Here is a 22,954-nt window from a genome sequence, read left to right on the forward strand (position 1 = left end):
GGATCCGTGCTGTCTGAATGGAGGTGTGAAATGTAACCAAATGTGGCTGGCTAGGAGTTTTCTGCTATCTGGCTGCGCTTTGAAGCAGGGCCCCCCTGTGGAGTTTGATTTCCTCTGGCACTCCTGGAGCAAATAGCAGGAATGAAATCATACTCCATATTTCTCACAGGTCCATAATAGAGTCTTAAATTATAGTAAATTTGTCAGGCAATGCTCCTCCTGCTAGAGCTGTCCATATTTGCTTCATAAGTCGCATGAGCAGTGTAAAATTGAAAAATGCATAAGTGGCATTTTTGTGAAAACTGCCACATATGCATTGTTCATTTGTACACCAGAAAACTTACAAACTCCCCTAACGTATTTAAAATTTCTACAAAGATATATCAAATTTATCATGGAATATATGCCACTGTGATAAACCTGGTGTCATGTTTGCCTCTTTGGTCTAGTTTTATCTAAATTTAGGACAGAATTGTTAAATCTCCCTAATATAAATACAAAGTTATTCAATGTTATATTTATACCTGTTTTTAAAATACAAAATACTGTACAGAGGTAAAGACTTTCCAAGAGGACCTTTTTGTTAAGTTAATGGGTTTTATGGATCAAAGGTGCTTGGCTCGTCATAAATTAAATACATATTCCTTCAGTCCATGTGCCTATAAAAAAACATATGCCAGCTTGTAGCTGACACAGATTTCCTTCATGATTTATACCAGAAAATTTGTGAAAATAATGATTCTGCCAAAACCTGCCCCCAAAGTGGTAAGGGGGGTGTAGAAAGGCCAATTGCAACAAAATTTGGTCGTAACATTTTCATGTACTGCAGATAATTTTTCCAAATAATGGAAATTGGGAACTAAGGATAAGCAAGTTTTTCAAAATTAGTTCAATTCTGTTTTGTCTAAACCAGTAACGAAATTCAATTTGGGTACAAATCGATTCTACCTGAATGTGATCGAGAGAGAGAGATTCACCCACATAAGGAGTCTTCCAGCCAACACAATACTACTTGGGGTATACAAATTAGCCTTTCTTCCAAAAGGTACAGATCTCATGCCATCAGATGTTAGGTATCAATCCAATAAGTCAATGTTTAGCCTTTTAAACAGGTCTTGAAGCATAACTTAGATTTCCCCTTATCAGTGCTGAGCAGAGAAAACTGGCTCGGTATGTGAGAACCCATTTTATGGACAAGACCTCTGTGTGGACAGCACAAAAGACTTTGTAAACAAGAGAGCATACCTTATGAAATATAGAAAATGGTACAGCTTTTCAACAAAGGCTATATAAGTAAGTGTCATATAATCATCTCACAATTACATTGGTCAACAATAAGCAGAAAGTGGTCAACCGCTGTTTAGTCCCGCTGTATTTTTAATATAAACTATGCTACTATGCTACATAGTGTAAATGTTTTTAACGACTGTTAGATGGGTGCACTTCTGTCTAAACGGCCATTAAAAACAGGCCTATTGATTTAAATGGTGTCCATCTGACTGTCAAAACGGCCAAAAATAGGACATGCCCTATTATTTGATTGTAGTTTTTCACTGCTTGTTAAAAAATATGGCCATATAGCCCCATAGAATGCAATGGTTCTGAAAATAGCCATGTAATGGCCATTGAAAGAACAGCTGTTACACAGCCTTTTCCATTGTCGTAGGAGTATACCCTTAGTTAATAATTAAAGGTGTTCATAAAGATATTACTAAAAGCAGCAGGGAATAAATGCAAATTATACACACATACTATTTAAGATGGTAAACTTTAATTGCCAGGTTTGATATACCAGATACTAAGTAATTGTTTAATGATTAGGATCTCGTACTTACCTGCCAGAATATACTATCTATTGTGTTCCCCAGGAATCCATCCCGACCCTCGGTAGACACCAGTTTGGGGCCAAGAATTGTCATAAATTCATCAAAATCCACTTGACCATCCCCTAAAATAAGAAATACATATAAGATACTTGTTTACAATTAGTATCATTGCTATGAGTTACTGTATGTGATGTTTTACTAGTACTTTGCAGGGATTTTATACACCGAAAACAAAATGACTCAGGTCAGCTATTCTACAGATAATTTAAATTAAAAATAATGTATGTGACCCAATGGATCCAGCTCTAAACAAGAAATTAATAGGGATATACTGTTATAATGTCAGCTCAACACAATACAGCATACTGGGGGACATTTTGTCAAGAGACTGATGTTTCTATACACCAGTCTTGACCCCTGTGTGCTAGATTAATAAGCACCTAATTTATTAAAAGACAGATGTCTTTTATTACATTAGGCTCATCTCTACACTTTATGCACCAGAAACTCAAATCTAGCATAGATCTGAGCTATAACTTACGCCAGTTATAGTAAATCTGGCATTGTTGGTTCTATCCCTCCTACTACATCCCGTCCCTTTTCTCAACACTTTAGAAAAGTATTGAGAAGCTCAAAAAGTTGTAAATAGAACATGCACCATCATTTGTGACTTTTTAATACCCCAATACATTAACAAATGCCCCATACTGTGTACCACAATTGAATTTTATTATGAAACCTAAAAGAAAGATAAAGATTAACATTGTTAATACAAGATTAGGAATGCAGTTACCCTAGCTACTAATAATGGTATAACTACAAGAATAACAGGCATACTAACTGCAATGGGACCTGAATCCAGAGAATCGGCACATTTTTCCCATACCATTTGATTTACTTTGTTGATTGTAATTAACATGACCAAAAAAGAGTGAGTTTCTGCCCCCCAACATCTCCCTCTTACTCAGCACCTTAAGTAAATGCCCCACCACCTGACCTAGTTATGCCATCAATCCAAAGTAATACCAGAGGCAAATATAATGAACTATTGCTGACAGATAAAAGAAGTCTGAATGAGTGCAGAAACTGCTAAAAAAAAAAAAAGACAGGAGAAGGTAATTTTGGCATCTTAAGTATGATTTTAAATAAAGAAATGAAGGAAATGATTACAAATGGAATTTGTGAGTAAAACATTTTTAGGTTTGGTACAGCCGTAGATGCCTTTTCTGGGAAATTACAATGGTAAAATGATATAATTAGCTTTCAGATAAGCATATGTTAGTAGTTGAAGTAAAACATGAATACCGCTCGCTTAAAGATAGAAAATTAGCTGATTGCACCGATTTGGAGACATTGGAATAAAAAAATGTGTACATAAGGGTACTTTCACACTTGCGGCAGAGAGATCCGGCAAGCAGTTCCGTCGCCGGAACTGCCTGCCGGATCAGGCAAAACGTATGCAAACTGATGGCATTAGTAAGACTGATCAGGATCCAGATCAGTCTCAAAAATGCCTGATCAGTCTCAAAAATGCATTAAATTGCCGGATCCGTCTTTCATTTATTTTTTTCACCTTTTTTTCAGTCTGCGCATGCGCAGACCGGAAGGATGGATCCGGCATTCCGGTATCCTGAATGCCGGATCCGGCACTAATACATTCCTATGGGAGAAAAAGAAGGATCCGGCATTCAGGCAAGTCTTCAGTTTTTTCGCCGGGGATAAAACCGTAGCATGCTGCGGTTTTACCTTTTGCCTGATCAGTCAAAACGACTGAACTGAAGACATCCTGATGCATCCTGAACAGATTACTCTCCATTCAGAATGCATGCGGATATGCCTGATCAGTTCTTTTCCGGTATATAGCCCCTGTGACGGAACTCTATGCCGGAAAAGAAAAACACAAGTGTGAAAGTACCCTAAATTAAACATTTTGTGGGAAGCAACTACCTACATATATGTCACTCTCAACTTTATGACAATGACAGAATATGGACATCTATATCAAGCAGCTCCTCTGAGCATTACATACACATTTATGAATCTATTTATAGGCACATTTTTCATTTTCAAAAGTATGATAAGCAATAAAAAATGTCCAAAGTGCCAACAACAGTTGTGACAGGAAAACAGCACAGCTTCAAGTAATTAGGGCATCTGTTTAAACAGGAAAGCACATATCCTTTAATAATATCTTAATTAGCAAAGTACCACTTATATCATTTTCAACTTTTAAATACTTGCCCAAAACTATTCCTGGAGGCAAAGGAAAAATAATTGCTGGGTCAAAGACTGTTAATAGTTATTCAAGAATGTAATTAAGAAAGGGCATGCCAGTGCCTGCTGGAAAATATTAATGAGGATCTTTATTATAGTTTGATAACAATGGTGATAAAAAGGTACACAAATTAAGGATCGGACGGAAATATACAGTACCCCTATTTAATTCTCCTGAGAAGTGGTTCACATTTTAGAGACTAATGAACTCACAAGAAAAAAAACATCAAATGCAGTATTAAGAATAAGAAGAGGAATTATTTTTACCAAACTTCATTAAAATCTGTGAACTTTATTATGTTTACCTATGGTTAAGGACAGGATCAATGGGTTACAGAGAACCAGTCAAAATGAAAATGCAGTGCAATGTGCAAGCAGTACTGTATGTTACAGAGCAGGAGGAGCTGAGCAGAATGATATCTAGTTTTATGGAAAAAGATTCAGTAAACCTTGCATTTAATTGATTAAAATTCCTGCACATTCTGGGCTTTAAAGTCAAGGAGGCGGTCCTATCAGTGATTGACAGCTATCTCTGTATACACAGTCATAGAGGAAAGGCTGTCATCACTGATAGGACCGCCTCCTCCATACAGCTATCTCTGTATACACAGTCATAGAGGGAAGGCTGTCATCACTGATAGGACCATCTCCTCCATACAGCTATCTCTGTATACACAGTCATAGAGGGAAGGCTGTCATCACTGATAGGACTGCCTCCTCAATACAGCTATCTCTGTATACACAGTCATAGAGGGAAGGCTGTCATCACTGATAGGACCGCCTCCTCCATACAGCTATCTCTGTATACACAGTCATAGAGGGAAGGCTGTCATCACTGATAGGACCGTCTCCTCCATACAGCTATCTCTGCATACACAGTCATAGAGGGAAGGCTGTCATCACTGATAGGACCATCTCCTCCATACAGCGATCTCTGTATACACAGTCATAGAGGGAATGCTGTCATCACTGATAGGACCGTCTCCTCCATACAGCTATCTCTGTATACACAGTCATAGAGGGAAGGCTGTCATCACTGATAGGACCGTCTCCTCCATACAGCTATCTCTTTATACACAGTCAGAGAGGGAAGGCTGTGATCACTAATAGGACCATGTCCTCCATACAGCTATCTCTGTATACACAGTCAGAGAGGGAAGGCTGTCATCACAGATAGGACCGTCTCCTCCATACAGCTATCTCTGTATACACAGTCATAGAGGGAAGGCTGTCATCACAGATAGGACCGTCTCCTCCATACAGCTATCTCTGTATACACAGTCATAGAGGGGAGGATGTCATCACTGATAGGACCGTCTCCTCCATACAGCTATCTCTGTATACACAGTCATAGAGGGAAGGCTGTCATCACTGATAGGACCATCTCCTCCATACAGCTATCTCTGTATACACAGTCAGAGAGGGAAGGCTGTCATCACAGATAGGACCGTCTCCTCCATACAGCTATCTCTGTATACACAGTCATAGAGGGAAGGCTGTCATCACTGATAGGACCGTCTCCTCCATACAGCTATCTCTGTATACACAGTCATAGAGGGAAGGCTGTCATCACTGATAGGACCGTCTCCTCCATACAGCTATCTCTGTATACACAGTCATAGAGGGGAGGCTGTCATCACTGATAGGACCGTCTCCTCCATACAGCTATCTTTGTATACACAGTCATAGAGGGAAGGCTCTCATCACTGATAGGACCGTCTCCTCCATACAGCTATCTCTATATACACAGTCATAGAGGGAAGGCTGTCATCACTGATAGGACCGTCTCCTCCATACAGCTATCTCTGTATACACAGTCATAGAGGGAAGGCTGTCATCACTGATAGGACCGTCTCCTCCATACAGCTATCTCTGTATACACAGTCATAGAGGGAAGACTGTCATCACTGATAGGACCGTCTCCTCCATACAGCTATCTCTGCATACACAGCCATAGAGGGAAGGCTGTCATCACTGATAGGACCGTCTCCTCTATACAGCTATCTCTGTATACAAAGCCATAGAGGGAAGGCTATCATCACTGATAGGACCGTCTCCTCCATACAGCTATCTCTGTATACACAGTCATAGAGGGAAGGCTGTCATCACAGATAGGACTGTCTCCTCTATACAGCTATCTCTGTATACACAGTCATAGAGGGAAGGCTGTCATCACTGAGAGGACTGCCTCCTCCATACAGCTATCTCTGTATACACAGTCATAGAGGGAATGCTGTGATCACTGATAGGACCATCTCCTCCATACAGCGATCTCTGTATACACAGTCATAGAGGGAATGCTGTCATCACTGATAGGACCGTCTCCTCCATACAGCTATCTCTGTATACACAGTCATAGAGGGAAGGCTGTCATCACTGATAGGACCGTCTCCTCCATACAGCTATCTCTGTATACACAGTCAGAGAGGGAAGGCTGTGATCACTAATAGGACCATGTCCTCCATACAGCTATCTCTGTATACACAGTCAGAGAGGGAAGGCTGTCATCACAGATAGGACCGTCTCCTCCATACAGCTATCTCTGTATACACAGTCATAGAGGGAAGGCTGTCATCACAGATAGGACCGTCTCCTCCATACAGCTATCTCTGTATACACAGTCATAGAGGGGAGGATGTCATCACTGATAGGACCGTCTCCTCCATACAGCTATCTCTGTATACACAGTCATAGAGGGAAGGCTGTCATCACTGATAGGACCATCTCCTCCATACAGCTATCTCTGTATACACAGTCAGAGAGGGAAGGCTGTCATCACAGATAGGACCGTCTCCTCCATACAGCTATCTCTGTATACACAGTCATAGAGGGAAGGCTGTCATCACTGATAGGACCGTCTCCTCCATACAGCTATCTCTGTATACACAGTCATAGAGGGAAGGCTGTCATCACTGATAGGACCGTCTCCTCCATACAGCTATCTCTGTATACACAGTCATAGAGGGGAGGCTGTCATCACTGATAGGATCGTCTCCTCCATACAGCTATCTTTGTATACACAGTCATAGAGGGAAGGCTCTCATCACTGATAGGACCGTCTCCTCCATACAGCTATCTCTATATACACAGTCATAGAGGGAAGGCTGTCATCACTGATAGGACCGTCTCCTCCATACAGCTATCTCTGTATACACAGTCATAGAGGGAAGGCTGTCATCACTGATAGGACCGTCTCCTCCATACAGCTATCTCTGTATACACAGTCAAAGAGGGAAGACTGTCATCACTGATAGGACCGTCTCCTCCATACAGCTATCTCTGTATACACAGCCATAGAGGGAAGGCTGTCATCACTGATAGGACCGTCTCCTCTATACAGCTATCTCTGTATACAAAGCCATAGAGGGAAGGCTATCATCACTGATAGGACCGTCTCCTCCATACAGCTATCTCTGTATACACAGTCATAGAGGGAAGGCTGTCATCACAGATAGGACTGTCTCCTCTATACAGCTATCTCTGTATACACAGTCATAGCGGGAAGGCTGTCATCACTGATAGGACTGCCTCCTCCATACAGCTATCTCTGTATACACAGTCATAGAGGGAAAGCTGCCAGTCACTGATAGGACCGTCTCCTCCATACAGCTATCTCTGTATACACAGTCATAGAGGGAAGGCTGTCATCACAGATAGGACCGTCTCCTCTATACAGCTATCTCTGTATACACAGTCATAGAGGGAAGGCTGTCATCACTGATAGGACCGTCTCCTCTATACAGCTATCTCTGTATACACAGTCATAGAGGGAAGTCTGTCATCACTGATAGGACCGTCTCCTCTATACAGCTATCTCTGTATGCACAGTCATAGAGGGAAGGCTGTCATCACTGATAGGACCGTCTCCTCTATACAGCTATCTCTGTATGCACAGCCATAGAGGGAAGGCTGTCATCACAGATAGGACCGTCTCCTCTATACAGCTATCTCTGTATACACAGTCATAGAGGGAAAGCTGCCAGTCACTGATAGGACAGTCTCCTCCATACAGCTATCTCTGTATACACAGTCATAGAGGGAAGGCTGTCATCACTGATAGGACTGCCTCCTCCATACAGCTATCTCTGTATACACAGTCATAGAGGGAAGGCTGTCATCACAGATAGGACCGTCTCCTCTATACAGCTATCTCTGTATACACAGTCATAGAGGGAAGGCTGTCATCACTGATAGGACCGTCTCCTCCATACAGCTATCTCTGTATACACAGTCATAGAGGGAAGTCTGTCATCACTGATAGGACCGTCTCCTCTATACAGCTATCTCTGTATACACAGTCATAGAGGGAAGGCTGTCATCACTGATAGGACCGCCTCCCCATACAGCTATCTCTGTATACACAGTCATAGAGGGAAGGCTGTCATCACTGATAGGACTGTCTCCTCCATACAGCTATCTCTGTATACACAGTCATAGAGGGAAGGCTGTCATCACTGATAGGACCGCCTCCTCCATACAGCTTTCTCTGTATACACAGTCATAGAGGGAAGGCTGTCATCACTGATAGGACCGTGTCCTCCATACAGCTATCTCTGTATACACAGTCATAGAGGGAAGGCTGTCATCACTGATAGGACATTCTCCTCCATACAGCTATCTCTGTATACACAATCATAGAGGGGAGGCTGTCATCATTGATAGGACAGTCTCCTCCATACAGCTATCTCTGTATACACAGCCATAGAGGGAAGGCTGTCATCATTGATAGGACCGCCTCCTCCATACAGCTATCTCTGTATACACAGTCATAGAGGGAAGGCTGTCATCACTGATAGGACCGTCTCCTCCATACAGCTATCTTTGTATACACAGTCATAGAGGGAAGGCTGTCATCACTGATAGGACCGTCTCCTCCATACAGCTATCTCTGTATACACAGTCATAGAGGGAAGGCTGTCATCACTGATAGGACCATCTCCTCCATACAGCTATCTCTGTATACACAGTCATAGAGGAAAGGCTGTCATCACTGATAGGACCGTCTCCTCCATACAGCTATCTCTGTATACACAGTCATAGAGGGAAGGCTGTCATCACTGATAGGACAGTCTCCTCCATACAGCTATCTCTGTATACACAGTCATAGAGGGAATGCTGTCATCACTGATAGGACCGTCTCCTCCATACAGCTATCTTTGTATACACAGTCATAGAGGGAAGGCTGTCATCACTGATAGGACCGTCTCCTCCATACAGCTATCTCTGTATACACAGTCATAGAGGAAAGGCTGTCATCACTGATAGGACCGTCTCCTCCATACAGCTATCTCTGTATACACAGTCATAGAGGGAAGGCTGTCATCACTGATAGGACAGTCTCCTCCATACAGCTATCTCTGTATACACAGTCATAGAGGGAAGGCTGTCATCACTGATAGGACCGCCTCCTCCATACAGCTATCTCTGCATACACAGTCATAGAGGGAAGGCTGTCATCACTAATACAACAGTCTCCTTGACTCCACAGCCCAGAATGAGCAGGGATTTTAATAAATTAAATACAACTTAAATACAATAAAATACAATAAAGAGAGCAATAGAATGTGGTATGGTAGTTAAAGAGATTGTACAACCTTTACCAAGTTATGGCCTCTGTCTACTAGGTTTGACGGAGCTCTGTAGTTACGACTCTGACTTCCAGCGATGGAGGTATCCCTGAAAAGCTGATCGGCAGTGGTGTTGGATGTTTTGAAGGATAGGACATCATTTAGTAATCACTTAAATGTTGTGAAAATGAAAGCACAGTTATACCTCCAAGTTGTTGTCAATATCAAATATGTCCTTGTTCTTAACAGACTAACATTGCTATATAATGCCATCAGAAGCCTCTTGGTTTCTAAAACACTGATGGACAAGTTTAATACTAGTGATGAGCGAGCATGCTCGCATGTGCTCGAGCACAGTGCTCGAGTCTCCTCCCCGCACGTTTCACGGGTTTTAAGAAGCCAATAAAGGTGCAGGTAAGTACTGCCCTCACTGTAATGCCAGTAGCCATGTTGGCTGATGGCATTACAGTGAATGGCGGGCCAGAACGCGTCATTGGCTGCTATATAGCACCCGATGATGCATATTCGGCTCAGACATAGGCAGGGAGAGCAGAGTGTAGGAAGGGAAAGACAGAGTAGGGAGCGAATTTCACCGTTTTTATTCTGAGAAAGCTTTTCCAAGACCCAAAAGTCCTTTTAAGGACTACTGTGTGTGTTTTAGAGCAGTAATATATTTACCTGCAAGGACAGTGCTGAGGAAGGGGCATATAGTGCAGGGAGAGAAATTAGCTGTTTTTACTACCAAAAGCTTTTAAAAAATCCAAAGTCCTTTTAAGGACTACTGTGTGTGTTTGACATCAGCAAGATATTTTTATTTTATACCTATTTGTAACATATACTGTACATCATCCGCAGACTGTGTCTGGGCCACATCTAGTGTTCATAGTGTCTAGCATTGTGTAAAAAATACTGAACTACATCTGCAAACAGTGTCTGTATTACAAATTCCAATAATCTGGGGATAATAAAGTGTCCATAATCTATGGTGTTCTGTAACAAATACTGTACTGCATCAGAAAACAGTGTCCACATTGCAAATTAAAAAATTCTGGGCCTAATATAGTGTCCATAATCTGTGGTGTTCTGTAACCAATTCTGTACTACATCAGAAAACAGTGTCTGTATTGCAAATTTCAATAATCTGTGCCTAATATAGTGTCCATAATCTGTGGTGTTCTGTAACCAATACTGTACTACATCAGAAAACAGTGTCTGTATTGCAAATTCCAATAATCTGTGCCTAATATAGTGTCCATAATCTGTGGTGTTCTGTAACCAATACTGTACTACATCAGAAAACTGTGTCTGTATTGCAGATTCCAATAATCTGGGCGTAATATAGTGTCCATATTCTGTTGGTTTCTCTGACATATATAGTCCTGCATCTGAAAACTGTGTCTTTAGTGGATTGTATACACATATATATTAATGCCAAGAATGGCCTAGACCTATCTTGACCCAGGTATAAAGTGTGTATTAAAGCTTTACTTTTAATTCGATGTAATGATAAAACGGCTGTGAGCCATAAGAAACTGTTAATACACTGTTTCTACCCCAAAGAGTTGACGACTTAGTTGCTACCAAGGTGAGGGAGATGTGCACTATATCCTATTCACCACAACTATATCTGCAGAGTTTTAACATAGGGGGGCAATGTGCGGATGGACCAATGTAAGCAAACTACCTGTAGTTGCCTGCAAAAACGGATTAAATGGAATAGTAACTGTGCTCCTACACACAAACATTCACAGAACAGCACACTTGTCTGACACTACGTTAGTAGCTGTCAGGACACATTTACACACTGCACACACGCTGCTAAGCGATCCACCTAGCTCAGAAAACCTTGCTATATTGAATTAATTGTCCTACACAAGAACTTCTAAGCTAATAAGCAACATTGGAGTGGACAAAAATTGTTAAAGACAATCAACTGCCCCAGGTTAGGTCCCCCCCAGCTTTGTGTAAACCTTAGCGGACTATAAAACAATCTGTGCCACATCTAGTGACAAAACCATTAATATGAAGAAGGTGAGCACTAAGGGACGGCAAGTGGGCGTGATGCTGATGGTGCACGCAGAGGCCGTGGCCCTGGACACAATAAAACTTTGCCTGCTGCCAGTGCACCAGAAAAAAAAACATCCACCGTACCCAGCTTCATGTCCAACTTAGCTTGGTGGTGCAGGACAACACTGTTAAAGTCGGAGCAGTGCGAACAGTTGGTCGGTTGGATTGCTGAAGATAATGCTTCCAGTCTCTTAAGCATCACCCTCTCTTCCACCAAGTCCAGACCTGTAGCCAAGAGTCTGGTAAACCGAATCCTCACTCTGATCATCCTTCCTCCCACCTTGGAGAAGCTTGCCAAACGAGTGATCCCACACTCGGATATTCCGATGAGCTCTTTCCAGCGCCACTTTTACATTTGGCCCTCTCGCCCAGCATACTTGAAGAGGGACCTGAGATATTGTGTCCTGATTCCCAACCTCTTGAGCCTTCACAGTCTCAAGAAGATGACGGTGGTGAATGGCAATCAATTGTTCACGAGGTGGATGATGATGAGACACAGTTGTCAATGACTGAGGTTGTGGTTTGGTCAAGTGTGGAGGATGAGCAGAGTGAGGAAGTGGAAGAGGAAGTGGTGGATGATGAAGTCACTGACCCAATATGGGAAGGGTAAAAATCGAGCTAGGACAGCAGTACAGAGGGGGAGGGATCCTCAGAACCTCAACAGGCTGGAAGAGGCAGTGGGGTTGCAAAAGGGAGAAGTCGGCCCACACCAAACAGGCCCGCAACCATTACACCGAGCACCCCCATGCGTAAATCTACCTTGCCAAAGGGTAGGTATTCCGCAGTATGGCACTTTTTTGAGGAAAGTGCAGACAACAAAAGAGTGGTAGTTTGCAACATGTGCCGTACCAAAATGAGCCGGGGTGTGAACACTAGCAACCTCCCCACCACCAGCATGATCCGCCACATTTCATCCAAGGACCCTAATAAGTGGGTCGAATGCCTGGGTTCACAATCTGGGTCTGCGGGTCACATCACTGCCTCCTCTTCCCCTGTTTTACGCACTGCTGACCAATCCCGCGTCGAAGGTGCAGGCCCGGATGCCCCTCGGCCTGCACCTGGACCTTTTGCATGAACCATCAGCAACAACATCCACTTCCCTGTCGCAGCGCAGCATCCAAATGTCATTAACACAGTCATTTGAACACAAGTGTAAATAACCACCCACAAGCCATAGCACTAAATGCACAACTTTCAAAATTTATGAACCTTGAAATGTTGCCATTTAGGCTTTTCGGCAGCCGCAGTCCCCAGCCGCCACTATTTTTCACAGTGTGCCATGCCCGCCTTACACCAGCATGTGTCCCAGAACATCACCCGTGCCCTGACCAACGCAGTTACTGGGAAGGTCCACTTAACCACGGACACATGGACAAGTCCTGGTGGCCAGGGACGCTACATTTCATTGACCGCACTGGGGGAATGTTGTTAAGGCCGGGAGTGAGTCGTACCCTGGGATCGTACAGGTGCTACTCACGCCCAGGATTACGGGCCCTACATCCATCAGGGTCTCCGCCAGCAGCTATGTTCCTGGCTCCAACCCCCACCTCTCCTCCTCTGCCGCCTCCTCCTCCTCCACTACCACCTCCAGCAGCAGTCAGCCATCAGTCGCTATCTGGAAGCAGTGTAGAACTGCTATGGGTAAGCGTCAACAGGCCGTGCTGAAGTTGATTTGCTTAGAGGACAAACAGCACACCACCTCAGAGCTGTGGCAGGTTATAAGGGACCAGACCAAGCTATGCCTCTTGCCACTCAACCTACAACCAAGCATAGTTGTGTCTGACAATGGCCGTAACTTGGTGGCGGCTTTGGAGCTCGGCAACCTGACACACATCCCATGCCTAGCCCACATCTTAAACTTAGTGGTTCAGCGGTTTATCAAAACCTACCCCAATTTGCCAGAGCTACTAGTGAAGGTGTGGTGCGTGTGTGCCCATTTCTGCAAGTCGACCACAGCTTCAGGCGGTCTGTCAATGCTGCAGCAGCACTTGCCGCTTCAAGATCACAGACTGTTGTGCGATGTGGGCACGCTCTGGAATGCTAAATTCTACATGTTGGCTAGGCTTTGTGAGCAGCAGAGGGCAGTTGTGGAATACCAGCTGCAACATGGTCGTCGCCTTTCAAGTCAACTGCCACTATTCACAAGCGAGGAGTGGGCATTGATGTCAGACCTCTGCAAAGTTTTAAAAAACTTTGATGAATCCACATAGATGGTTAGTGGCGATAACGCTATTATCAGCGTAACCATCCCACTGCTGTGTCTATTTAAACGATCGCTGTTCACAATTAAAAATGACGCTCTGAATGTGGCAGACGAGGAAATGCGGGAGAACATTACACAGGGTGATAGCCAGACCACCCACAGTTTGTCTTCTCAGAGCAAATTGGACCATGAAGATGAAGAAGAGGAGGAGGAGCTGGAGACAGTTGCCTCTGCTACAGAGAGTAGTACCCATGGAACTTTAATTCCATCTGTTCAGCGTGGATGGGCAGAGGAGGAGGAGGAGGAGATGGAGAGTCATCCTGATGTCGACATCGATGTCTTGCCTGTTACTTTGGCACACATGGCTGACTTCACATTAGGCTGTCTTTCCAGCGACCCTCGCGTTATACACATTTTAGTTAACACGGATTACTGGGTGTTCACCCCTCTTGACCCCCGCTACAAAGAGAACTTCTCATCTCTCATTCTGATGCATATCATTTTTAAAATGAAATGCAACCAAAAATCATACAAAAACATGATGTCTGAATAGGTGCTTTTAAATGAGACAATAACCACAAAGCCAGAAAAAGGTATCCCTTACACCTATTTGAGTGTTGCCTCCTGTGCCCTGCAGCCCTATGCTTGTCATACTAGTTTGTTTTGCAAAACTAATAAAAAATTATGTTTATAACAGTCAATGAGAGAAAATGTATTTTTTGAATTCAGAAATCTCTTTAATAATTTATAAAAATAAATAAATGTATTAAATACCTGTACAATAGTATAATCTGTGAAATTTTGTATATTTGTAAACCGGAAAAGTAAATGATTGAAGCTTATTGAAATGTATTTTACATAGTTACATAGTTAATACAGTTAAAAAAAGACTTAAGTCCATCAAGTTCAACCAATAGATAGGTGGGGACACGAATCCCAGAAGAAAGTGAGACTCAGATTTCTACACATTTTCATAAGCATTAATGTCATTTACTTTTAAGAATTAATCTAAACCCTTTTTATAACTGTCCACTGTTCCTGCTGTGACCACGTCTTGAGGAAGTCTATTCTACAGATTCACAGTCCTTACAGTAAAGAAGTTTTGACACTTCTGGAGACTGAACTTTTTGTTCTCCAGTCGGAGGCAGTGCCCCCTTGTCTTTTATGGGCATTTGACATATTTTTCCCGTATATTGTGTGGCCCATTTATATATTTGTATAGGTCAATCATTAATTTTATTATTTTAATATTTCTTCATAACTAAGACACTACATGCCCCTTATCGGTTTAGTCGCTCTCATCTGTACTTTTGCCAGCTGTAGAGCATCCTTTCTATGAAAACTTCAGTATTGTAAAAGCAGCTCCCCCTCTGGTGACCCTGGATTAAGGTGCTCTATCTCTGTGACCTCACCCCGTCACACAAAATATTGAAAATTCACTAGAAAATAATAGGCACACTTCATCTGACATTAGAGACCTGAATATCCTTAAATCAATTATTAAAACATTTATTAAAATATAAAATAATTCCAAATGTATGCAACCTAAATTAACCCCTTCACGCAACATCACATACATGTACGTGGGGGAATGTGGTGCCTCACCGCATCCCCACGTGCATGAACGTGATCGGCTTTCTCTGTCAGCGCAGGGAGCGAAGCACTAAAGGTTCAGTGAAGCCGGCGTGCTGGGGTTGCTAGGCAACAAGAGACGCCGGCGGGAACTGCATCGGAGCTCTGACCCGCCTGCGATCGCGGTGATTGGTTCAATACTGCAGAGGAACCAATCGAAGCGCATCGGGGCAGGTATGGGGGGGTTAGGGAGGGACTATGTGCTTCTCCTTCTCTGATCGTCCCAATTTCTGTCAGGGAAGCGATCAGAGAAGGAGAGAGTTTGAAAAGCTGCTGTATATTAATACCTACCAGATTGAATTAACCCCTTTTGTGCCGAAAAGCTGCTTCTGTGCCCCAGTCAGTGACACAGATCAGTTCTGTGCCTCATCAACAGCCTGTCGTCTGTCATCTGTAGTCAGTTCTGTGCCTCATACCCTGCCTCATACATAATTAACCCCTAATTAACCCCTTCAGTACCGATTTGCCACTCTTCTGTGCCTGATTTGCCCCAGCCAGTGAGATTAGTCCTGTCCAGTCCTGTCATCATCACCTCATCCAGACACCTGTCACTACTGTCCGTCCATTGAGACAACTGTCTGCTCGTCAAGACACCTGTCACTCCAGCCTGTCCGTCCATCAAGACACCTGTCACTCCAGCCTGTTCGTCCGTCAAGACACCTGTCACTCCAGTCTGTCCATCCATCAAGACACCTGTCACTCCAGTTTGTCCGTTCATCATATATTGTGTGGATGTTTGATCATCATATGTGCTCAGTGGCTATGTTATATACCGAACTAGAGTAACTATTAGTAACCATCAAGATAGTACTAACACCACAACGCACGCTTGTGCAGTAATATGCATAGCCAGGTTGCACATTGATGGAAAGATAAACACCTAGTGTTTTATTTTATGTTTTGTTTTAACCCCTTCACACCAACGCTTTGTACAGTGGTAGTATTACATCCCTTCCCTTCGAGTCCATGCCTCGCTTAATGCATGACAATATCCTGGTGGCCTTAGAAGCAGCTGATTGACATGGTATGCTGTAATTTTATCTACAAGAACACCCAAATCCTTCTTTATAAGTCACTCTCCAAGTGCTACATCACCTAGGATATATGAAGCACGGAGATTACTACCAAGATGCATAATCTACATTTTTCTACATTAAACCTCATTTGCAAAGTTGATGCCCAATCACTCAGTGTTCAAGTCAGCTTGTAGTATATGGACATATTCCATGGATTGTACAGTTCTACACAGCTTAGTGTCATCTGCAAAATTAGAAATGGTGCTATTAATCTCGACCTTGGGGTACACCACTTATAACCCGGGACCATTCTGAATAGGAATCATTGACCACAACTCTCAGGACACGGTCCTTGAGCCAGTTTTCAATCCAATTACAAACTATACTTTTCAAGCCTATAGACCTTACTTTACCTATTAAAAGTCTATGAGGGACAGTATCAAAAGCCTTTTCAAAATCCAGAAACACTACATCCACAGCCACCCCTCTGTCCAGACTACTACTCACCTCCTCATGAAAACAAATCAGGTTAGTCTGACAATTTATGTCGATGGTAAACCCATGTTGGTTGTCACTTATAATATTATTTTCAGTCATATACTCTTGTATATAGTCCCTTAAGAGTCCTTAAAACATTTTCCCATGATAGAAGTTAAACTAACTGGTCTATAATTACCTGTGAAGGACCTGGATGATTTTTTGAATATGGGCACCACATTAGCCTTGCACCAGAAACTTGGCACTGTACCAGTACCTAGAGAATGTTTAAAAACTATAAACAGCACCACATCAATGATTTAACTGAGCTCTTTAAGAACTCTTGGGTGTAATCCATTTAATCCTAGAGGCCTGTTCACATTTACCTTATTTACCTTGTGTTGGACCATATCTACAGTTAGCCAATTGAGTATATTACTTGATATACTAACAGCCCCAGCACCACAAATATTAGCTCATTTCTCTTCTTTTGTATAGAAGCTAAAAAAAAAAACATTTAGTAACTCATCCTTTTCCTTATCTTCAGTGACTAACCCCCCCCCCCCCCCCCCCATTACCATTATTAAGGGGACCCACCTGATCAGACCTTGCTTTTTTAGCATTTATATATTTAAAGAATTTTGGGGGATTTGTTTTGCCCTCTTTTGCCATCTGATGTTCGTTTTGTATTTTTGAAGATTTTATCTCTTTTTTTACTGATTTTGTTAAGCCCTTTGTAAACTTCAACGGCTGCATCTGACTCCACAGATAATTTAAATGCCCTTTTTGTCATTTATTGCCCTTAACTGTAAGCCATGGGGCGTATAATTTTAGCTGTTTATATTTATTAGCTTAAGGGATACATTTTTTAGTGCAATTACTCAATGTGGATTTAAAGCTCCCCCATTTATCCTTAGTACTATTATGTGACAATAGCTGTTCCTAGTCTATGCACTTAAATGCTGTCCTCAACCCAGGGAAATTAGCCTTTTTAAAATTCTGTGTCTTTGCTCTGCCTGGCAGAGTTTGCCTATTATACAGGGTGGGCCATTTCTATGGATACACCTTAATAAAATGGGAATGGTTGGTGATATTAACTTCCTGTTTGTGGCACATTAGTATATGTGAGGGGGGAAACTTTTCAAGATGGGTGGTGACCATGGTGGCCATTTTGAAGTTGGCCATTTTGAATCCAACATTTTTGGAAGAGGGACATGTGACACATCAAACTTATTGGGAATTTCACAAGAAAAACAAGGGTGTGCTTGGTTTTAACGTAACTTTATTCTTTCATGAGTTATTTGCAAGTTTCTCTTTGTTTACAGCCATTGACATGTCGCCGAGGTTAACACGTGCAGAGCGGATAAAAATTGTGTTGATGTCTGGTGAACGCAGTAACCGGGTCATTGCAGCAGATTTCAATGCAAGACAGCCTACGAGACCACCCATCTCCCATGCTACAGTTAGAAAACTCCTTGCTAAGTTTCGTGAAACTGGTTCAGTGTTGGATTTGCCAAAATGTGGACGCATGAAATCTGTCACTAATGAAGAAACATCAGTGGCTGTCCTAACTTCATTCAGCAAGAGCCCACAGCGTAGCACTCACCACATGTCACTGGAGCGTGGCATTAGTCGAACATCCCTTTGGCGGATATTAGCTACTCACAAATGGCACCCTTACAAACTCCAGCTACTGCAGCATCTCAATGAGGATGACTCAGATCGGCGCACTGAATTAGCAGAATGGGCAAAACAAAAATTGGAACAGGACCCTCAGTTTACGCAGAAGATTTTGTTCAGTGATGAGGCAAACTTTTATGTGAATGGTGAAGTTAACAAACAAAACCACCGCTATTGGTCTGACACTAACCCACATTGGATAGATCCCTCCAAGACTGTTGGAACCAAAAAATTGATGGTATGGTGTGGTATATGGGGTACAAAGATAGTGGGGCCACGCCTCATCAATGGAAACCTCAAGGCCACTGGATATGCGAAACTGCTACATGATGATGTGTTTCCCTCTTTATGCACTAAAGCTGGCATGTTCCCTGAGTTTTTCCAGCAAGATGGTGCACCACCACATTATGGGTGTCAGGCCCGAGCATTCCTAGATGAACAGTTTCCTGGAAAGTGGATTGGTCGTCGTGGGCCAGTTGAATGGCCCCCAAGGTCTCCCGATCTGACCCCCTTAGACTTTTATCTTTGGGGTGATCTGAAGGCAATTGTCTATGCTGTGAAGATATGAGATGCGCAGCACCTGAAACTACGGATACTGAAAGCCTGTGCTAACATTTCTCCTGCAGTGTGTCACGAGGGTGTCAAGAGCCACGTCTGACTCCGTTATACCCGGGGTCAGGAAGTCGCAACGGGTGGCTGCACGCTCTATGTCTAAAGATCACGCTGTTTCTAAATGATAGTTTTCTGTGTTTGCCTTACTACCCTTTTTGTCTCACTCAGGGATCCGTAGCTTCTCCTCCTCAGCTGTTTCTTGTCTGTCACTCCCAATCTCCTTATATTCTCCTCTCTCACTTCTCTGCTCACCTAATAGTCCTGATCTTGCCCTCCTCCTCCCATCTCCATTTCACTGACCCCAGTCAGTGCCTGCACTGTTAGGTCTAAGCCTCTGTCCAGGTCTCCAATGCTCCTAAGTATTTAAAGCTGCTTATTTAGATCCAAGATCTGTGCTTCCAAATATTCACCATTTAAAATTATCATACATATTTGCCATTATTGTTTCATTTATCTGCCCTAGGTCCTTTTTTCATCTCTGTCAGCTTTTAAATTTTAGCTTATCTTAGTAGCAGTTTACAAGTAAACAGTGAAGGTTGTCGCTTTTTGAATTGCCCTGCTTCCTCCCGTGAGCATGAACGCCACACAGCTCACCTTGTTTTTCATTCCAGCTCCTCTGGCTGCTGACGTCTTCTGCAGGCTGCGGCCTATACATCCTCCTACTTGGCTTTCTATCCCAACTCTCTTAGGATGCACGTGCTCACGCTCAGCCTCTGAAAGGGACAGTGCATTTATCCAAATTCTTCCCCATTGGATAAATGCATGGGTTCCCTGGGTTCTTAAGGCACTGTCTCCAGGGTGCCTGAGCTTTAAGATTTCTAGGCATTAGTACCCAGAAAATGTGTGATTATCTGTCTGACTACACATATACTGAACCCCTACCTGACTACCAACTCTGACTCATAGTCGCCTGCCTTGACCTTAGCCAGTTCTTGGATTGCCATACTGCTGCCTGCCCTAACTTCTGAACTGTCTCTTGAATATTTGCCAGTATACTAGCTGCCCTGTCCTCCGCATGTCTCCTGACTACATATATAGCCTGACCTCTCAGTGTATTGTACTTGTCTCTGTGATACCTGAGGTTCAGCTGCCAACTACACCAGGACTACTCCAGGAGGTTGTGGTCTGGTTGGTTCCCCGCAGCGAAGTCCATATCCCTATATATGTGTTAAAGGGTGAATACCAGGGGACGGCTAGGACAATTCAGTTTAATATATGGCAGGAATTCATTGGTAATATGCAAATGTATCACCATGCCTACCATTATATTCAAAATTACATTTATATCCATTCCTTTATGTCTCAATTTTTTTTTATCGCAATGTTTTTCAGATTATGCAAAGCCTACTGTAAAACTTGCAGATGTTGGTTAGGTTTAAATTATTCCGTAATCAGGTCAAATCATATAAACTACTTTGTTTTGTTATGCTCGCTAGTAACATGCCCAGCTTGCTTTTCAAATATCAGGTGGTTTTCTGTCATCTATATGAGTCCTTACACAGATAACAACCCTGGTTAATATGAAGCAGTAGGTTGTCCTTGTTTGGCAGTATATAATGACACCATATTCTCCCTTAGAAGGCATTCTTCTAAAAGAAAATGCCTCCATAATACAGCATCTGATGTTAAAGATTTCATACAGATAATTATTTGGCAGGGTTTATAAACAGTTGGTAGCCATAGCTCATTTTCTTTATCAAAATAGTGTTTTTGTTTTCAGTGTGAAAAGATCTATAATGGAATCTAGCAGAGTACCCTACAGTTTTAATTTCTTATTTGAAAGAGCCCGCTCCTCTCTCAGCATCTCACTGCCGCTGGCTCCTATGAGGGATCACGCATACATGATCCCTCACCTGTGCGGCAGCAGCCCTATCAAAATAGCGGTCCTGTCACAAGTGATATGACTAGAGTTGAGCGAACACCTGGATGTTCGGGTTCGAGAAGTTCGGCCGAACATCCCGGAAATGTTCGGGTTCGGGATCCGAACCCGATCCGAACTTCGTCCCGAACCCGAACCCCATTGAAGTCAATGGGGACCCGAACTTTTCGGCACTAAAAAGGCTGTAAAACAGCCCAGGAAAGAGCTAGAGGGCTGCAAAAGGCAGCAACATGTAGGTAAATCCCCTGCAAACAAATGTGGATAGGGAAATGAATTAAAATAAAAATTCAATAAATAAAAATTAACCAAAATCAATTGGAGAGAGGTTCCATAGCAGAGAATCTGGCTTCCCGTCACCCACCACTGGAACAGTCCATTCTCAGATATTTAGGCCCCGGCACCCAGGCAGAGGAGAGAGGTCCCGTAACAGAGAATCTGTCTTCATGTCAGCAGAGAATTAGTCTGCATGTCATAGCAGAGAATGAGGCTTCACGTCAGCCACCACTGCAACAGTCCATTGGCATATATTTAGGCCCAGCACACACACAGGCAGAGGAGAGAGGTCCCGTAACAGAGAATCTGGCTTCATGTCAGCAGAGAATCAGTCTGCATGTCATAGCAGAGAATCAGGCTTCACGTCAGCCACCACTGCAACAGTCCATTGTCATAAATTTAGGCCCAGCACCCAGGCAGAGGAGAGAGGTCCCGTAACAGAGAATCTGTCTTCATGTCAGCAGAGAATTAGTCTGCATGTCATAGCAGAGAATGAGGCTTCACGTCAGCCACCACTGCAACAGTCCATTGGCATATATTTAGGCCCAGCACACACACAGGCAGAGGAGAGAGGTCCCGTAACAGAGAATCTGGCTTCATGTCAGCAGAGAATCAGTCTGCATGTCATAGCAGAGAATCAGGCTTCACGTCAGCCACCACTGCAACAGTCCATTGTCATAAATTTAGGCCCAGCACCCAGGCAGAGGAGAGAGGTCCCGTAACAGAGAATCTGGCTTCATGTCAGCAGAGAATCAGTCTTCATATCATAGCAGAGAATCAGGCTTCACGTCACCCACCACTGTAAGAGTCAATTTTCATAAATTTAGGCCCAGAACCCAGGCAGAGGAGAAAGGTCCCGTAACAGACAATCTGGCTTCATGTCAGCAGAGAATCAGTCTTCATATCATAGCAGAGAATCAGGCTTCACGTCACCCACCACTGTAAGAGTCAATTTTCATAAATTTAGGCCCAGAACCCAGGCAGAGGAGAAAGGTCCCGTAACAGACAATCTGGCTTCATGTCAGCAGAGAATCAGTCTTCATATCATAGCAGAGAATCAGGCTTCACGTCACCCACCACTGTAAGAGTCAATTTTCATAAATTTAGGCCCAGAACCCAGGTAGAGGAGAAAGGTCCCGTAACAGACAATCTGGCTTCATGACAGCAGAGAATCAGTCTGCATGTCATAGCAGAGAATCAGGCTTCACGTCAGCCACCACTGCAACAGTCCATTGTCATAAATTTAGGCCCAGCACCCAGGCAGAGGAGAGAGGTCCCGTAACAGACAATCTGGCTTCATGTCAGCAGAGAATTAGTCTGCATGTCATAGCAGAGAATCAGGCTTCATGTCAGCCACCACTGCAACAGTCCATTGGCATATATTTAGGCCTAGCACACAGGCAGAGGAGAGGTTCATTCAACTTTGGGTAGCATCGCAATATAATGGT

The 22,954-nt window shown here is 43.1% G+C and overlaps 1 protein-coding gene across 1 annotated transcript in view; it reads right to left on the reverse strand.

The window, feature by feature from the left end:
• Positions 1 to 22,954, reverse strand: part of CALN1 (calneuron 1) — a 334,416-nt gene that overhangs the window by 273,169 nt on the left and 38,293 nt on the right. Inside the window, exon 3 of the mRNA XM_044285597.1 lies at positions 1,836 to 1,948. Within this exon, the coding sequence (XP_044141532.1) occupies positions 1,836 to 1,948 (113 nt within the window). The remainder of the gene's footprint in view (positions 1 to 1,835; positions 1,949 to 22,954) is intronic.

This window comes from Bufo gargarizans, chromosome 3 (assembly GCF_014858855.1).
Source record: "Bufo gargarizans isolate SCDJY-AF-19 chromosome 3, ASM1485885v1, whole genome shotgun sequence".
Classification (NCBI taxonomy): Eukaryota; Metazoa; Chordata; class Amphibia; order Anura; family Bufonidae; genus Bufo; species Bufo gargarizans.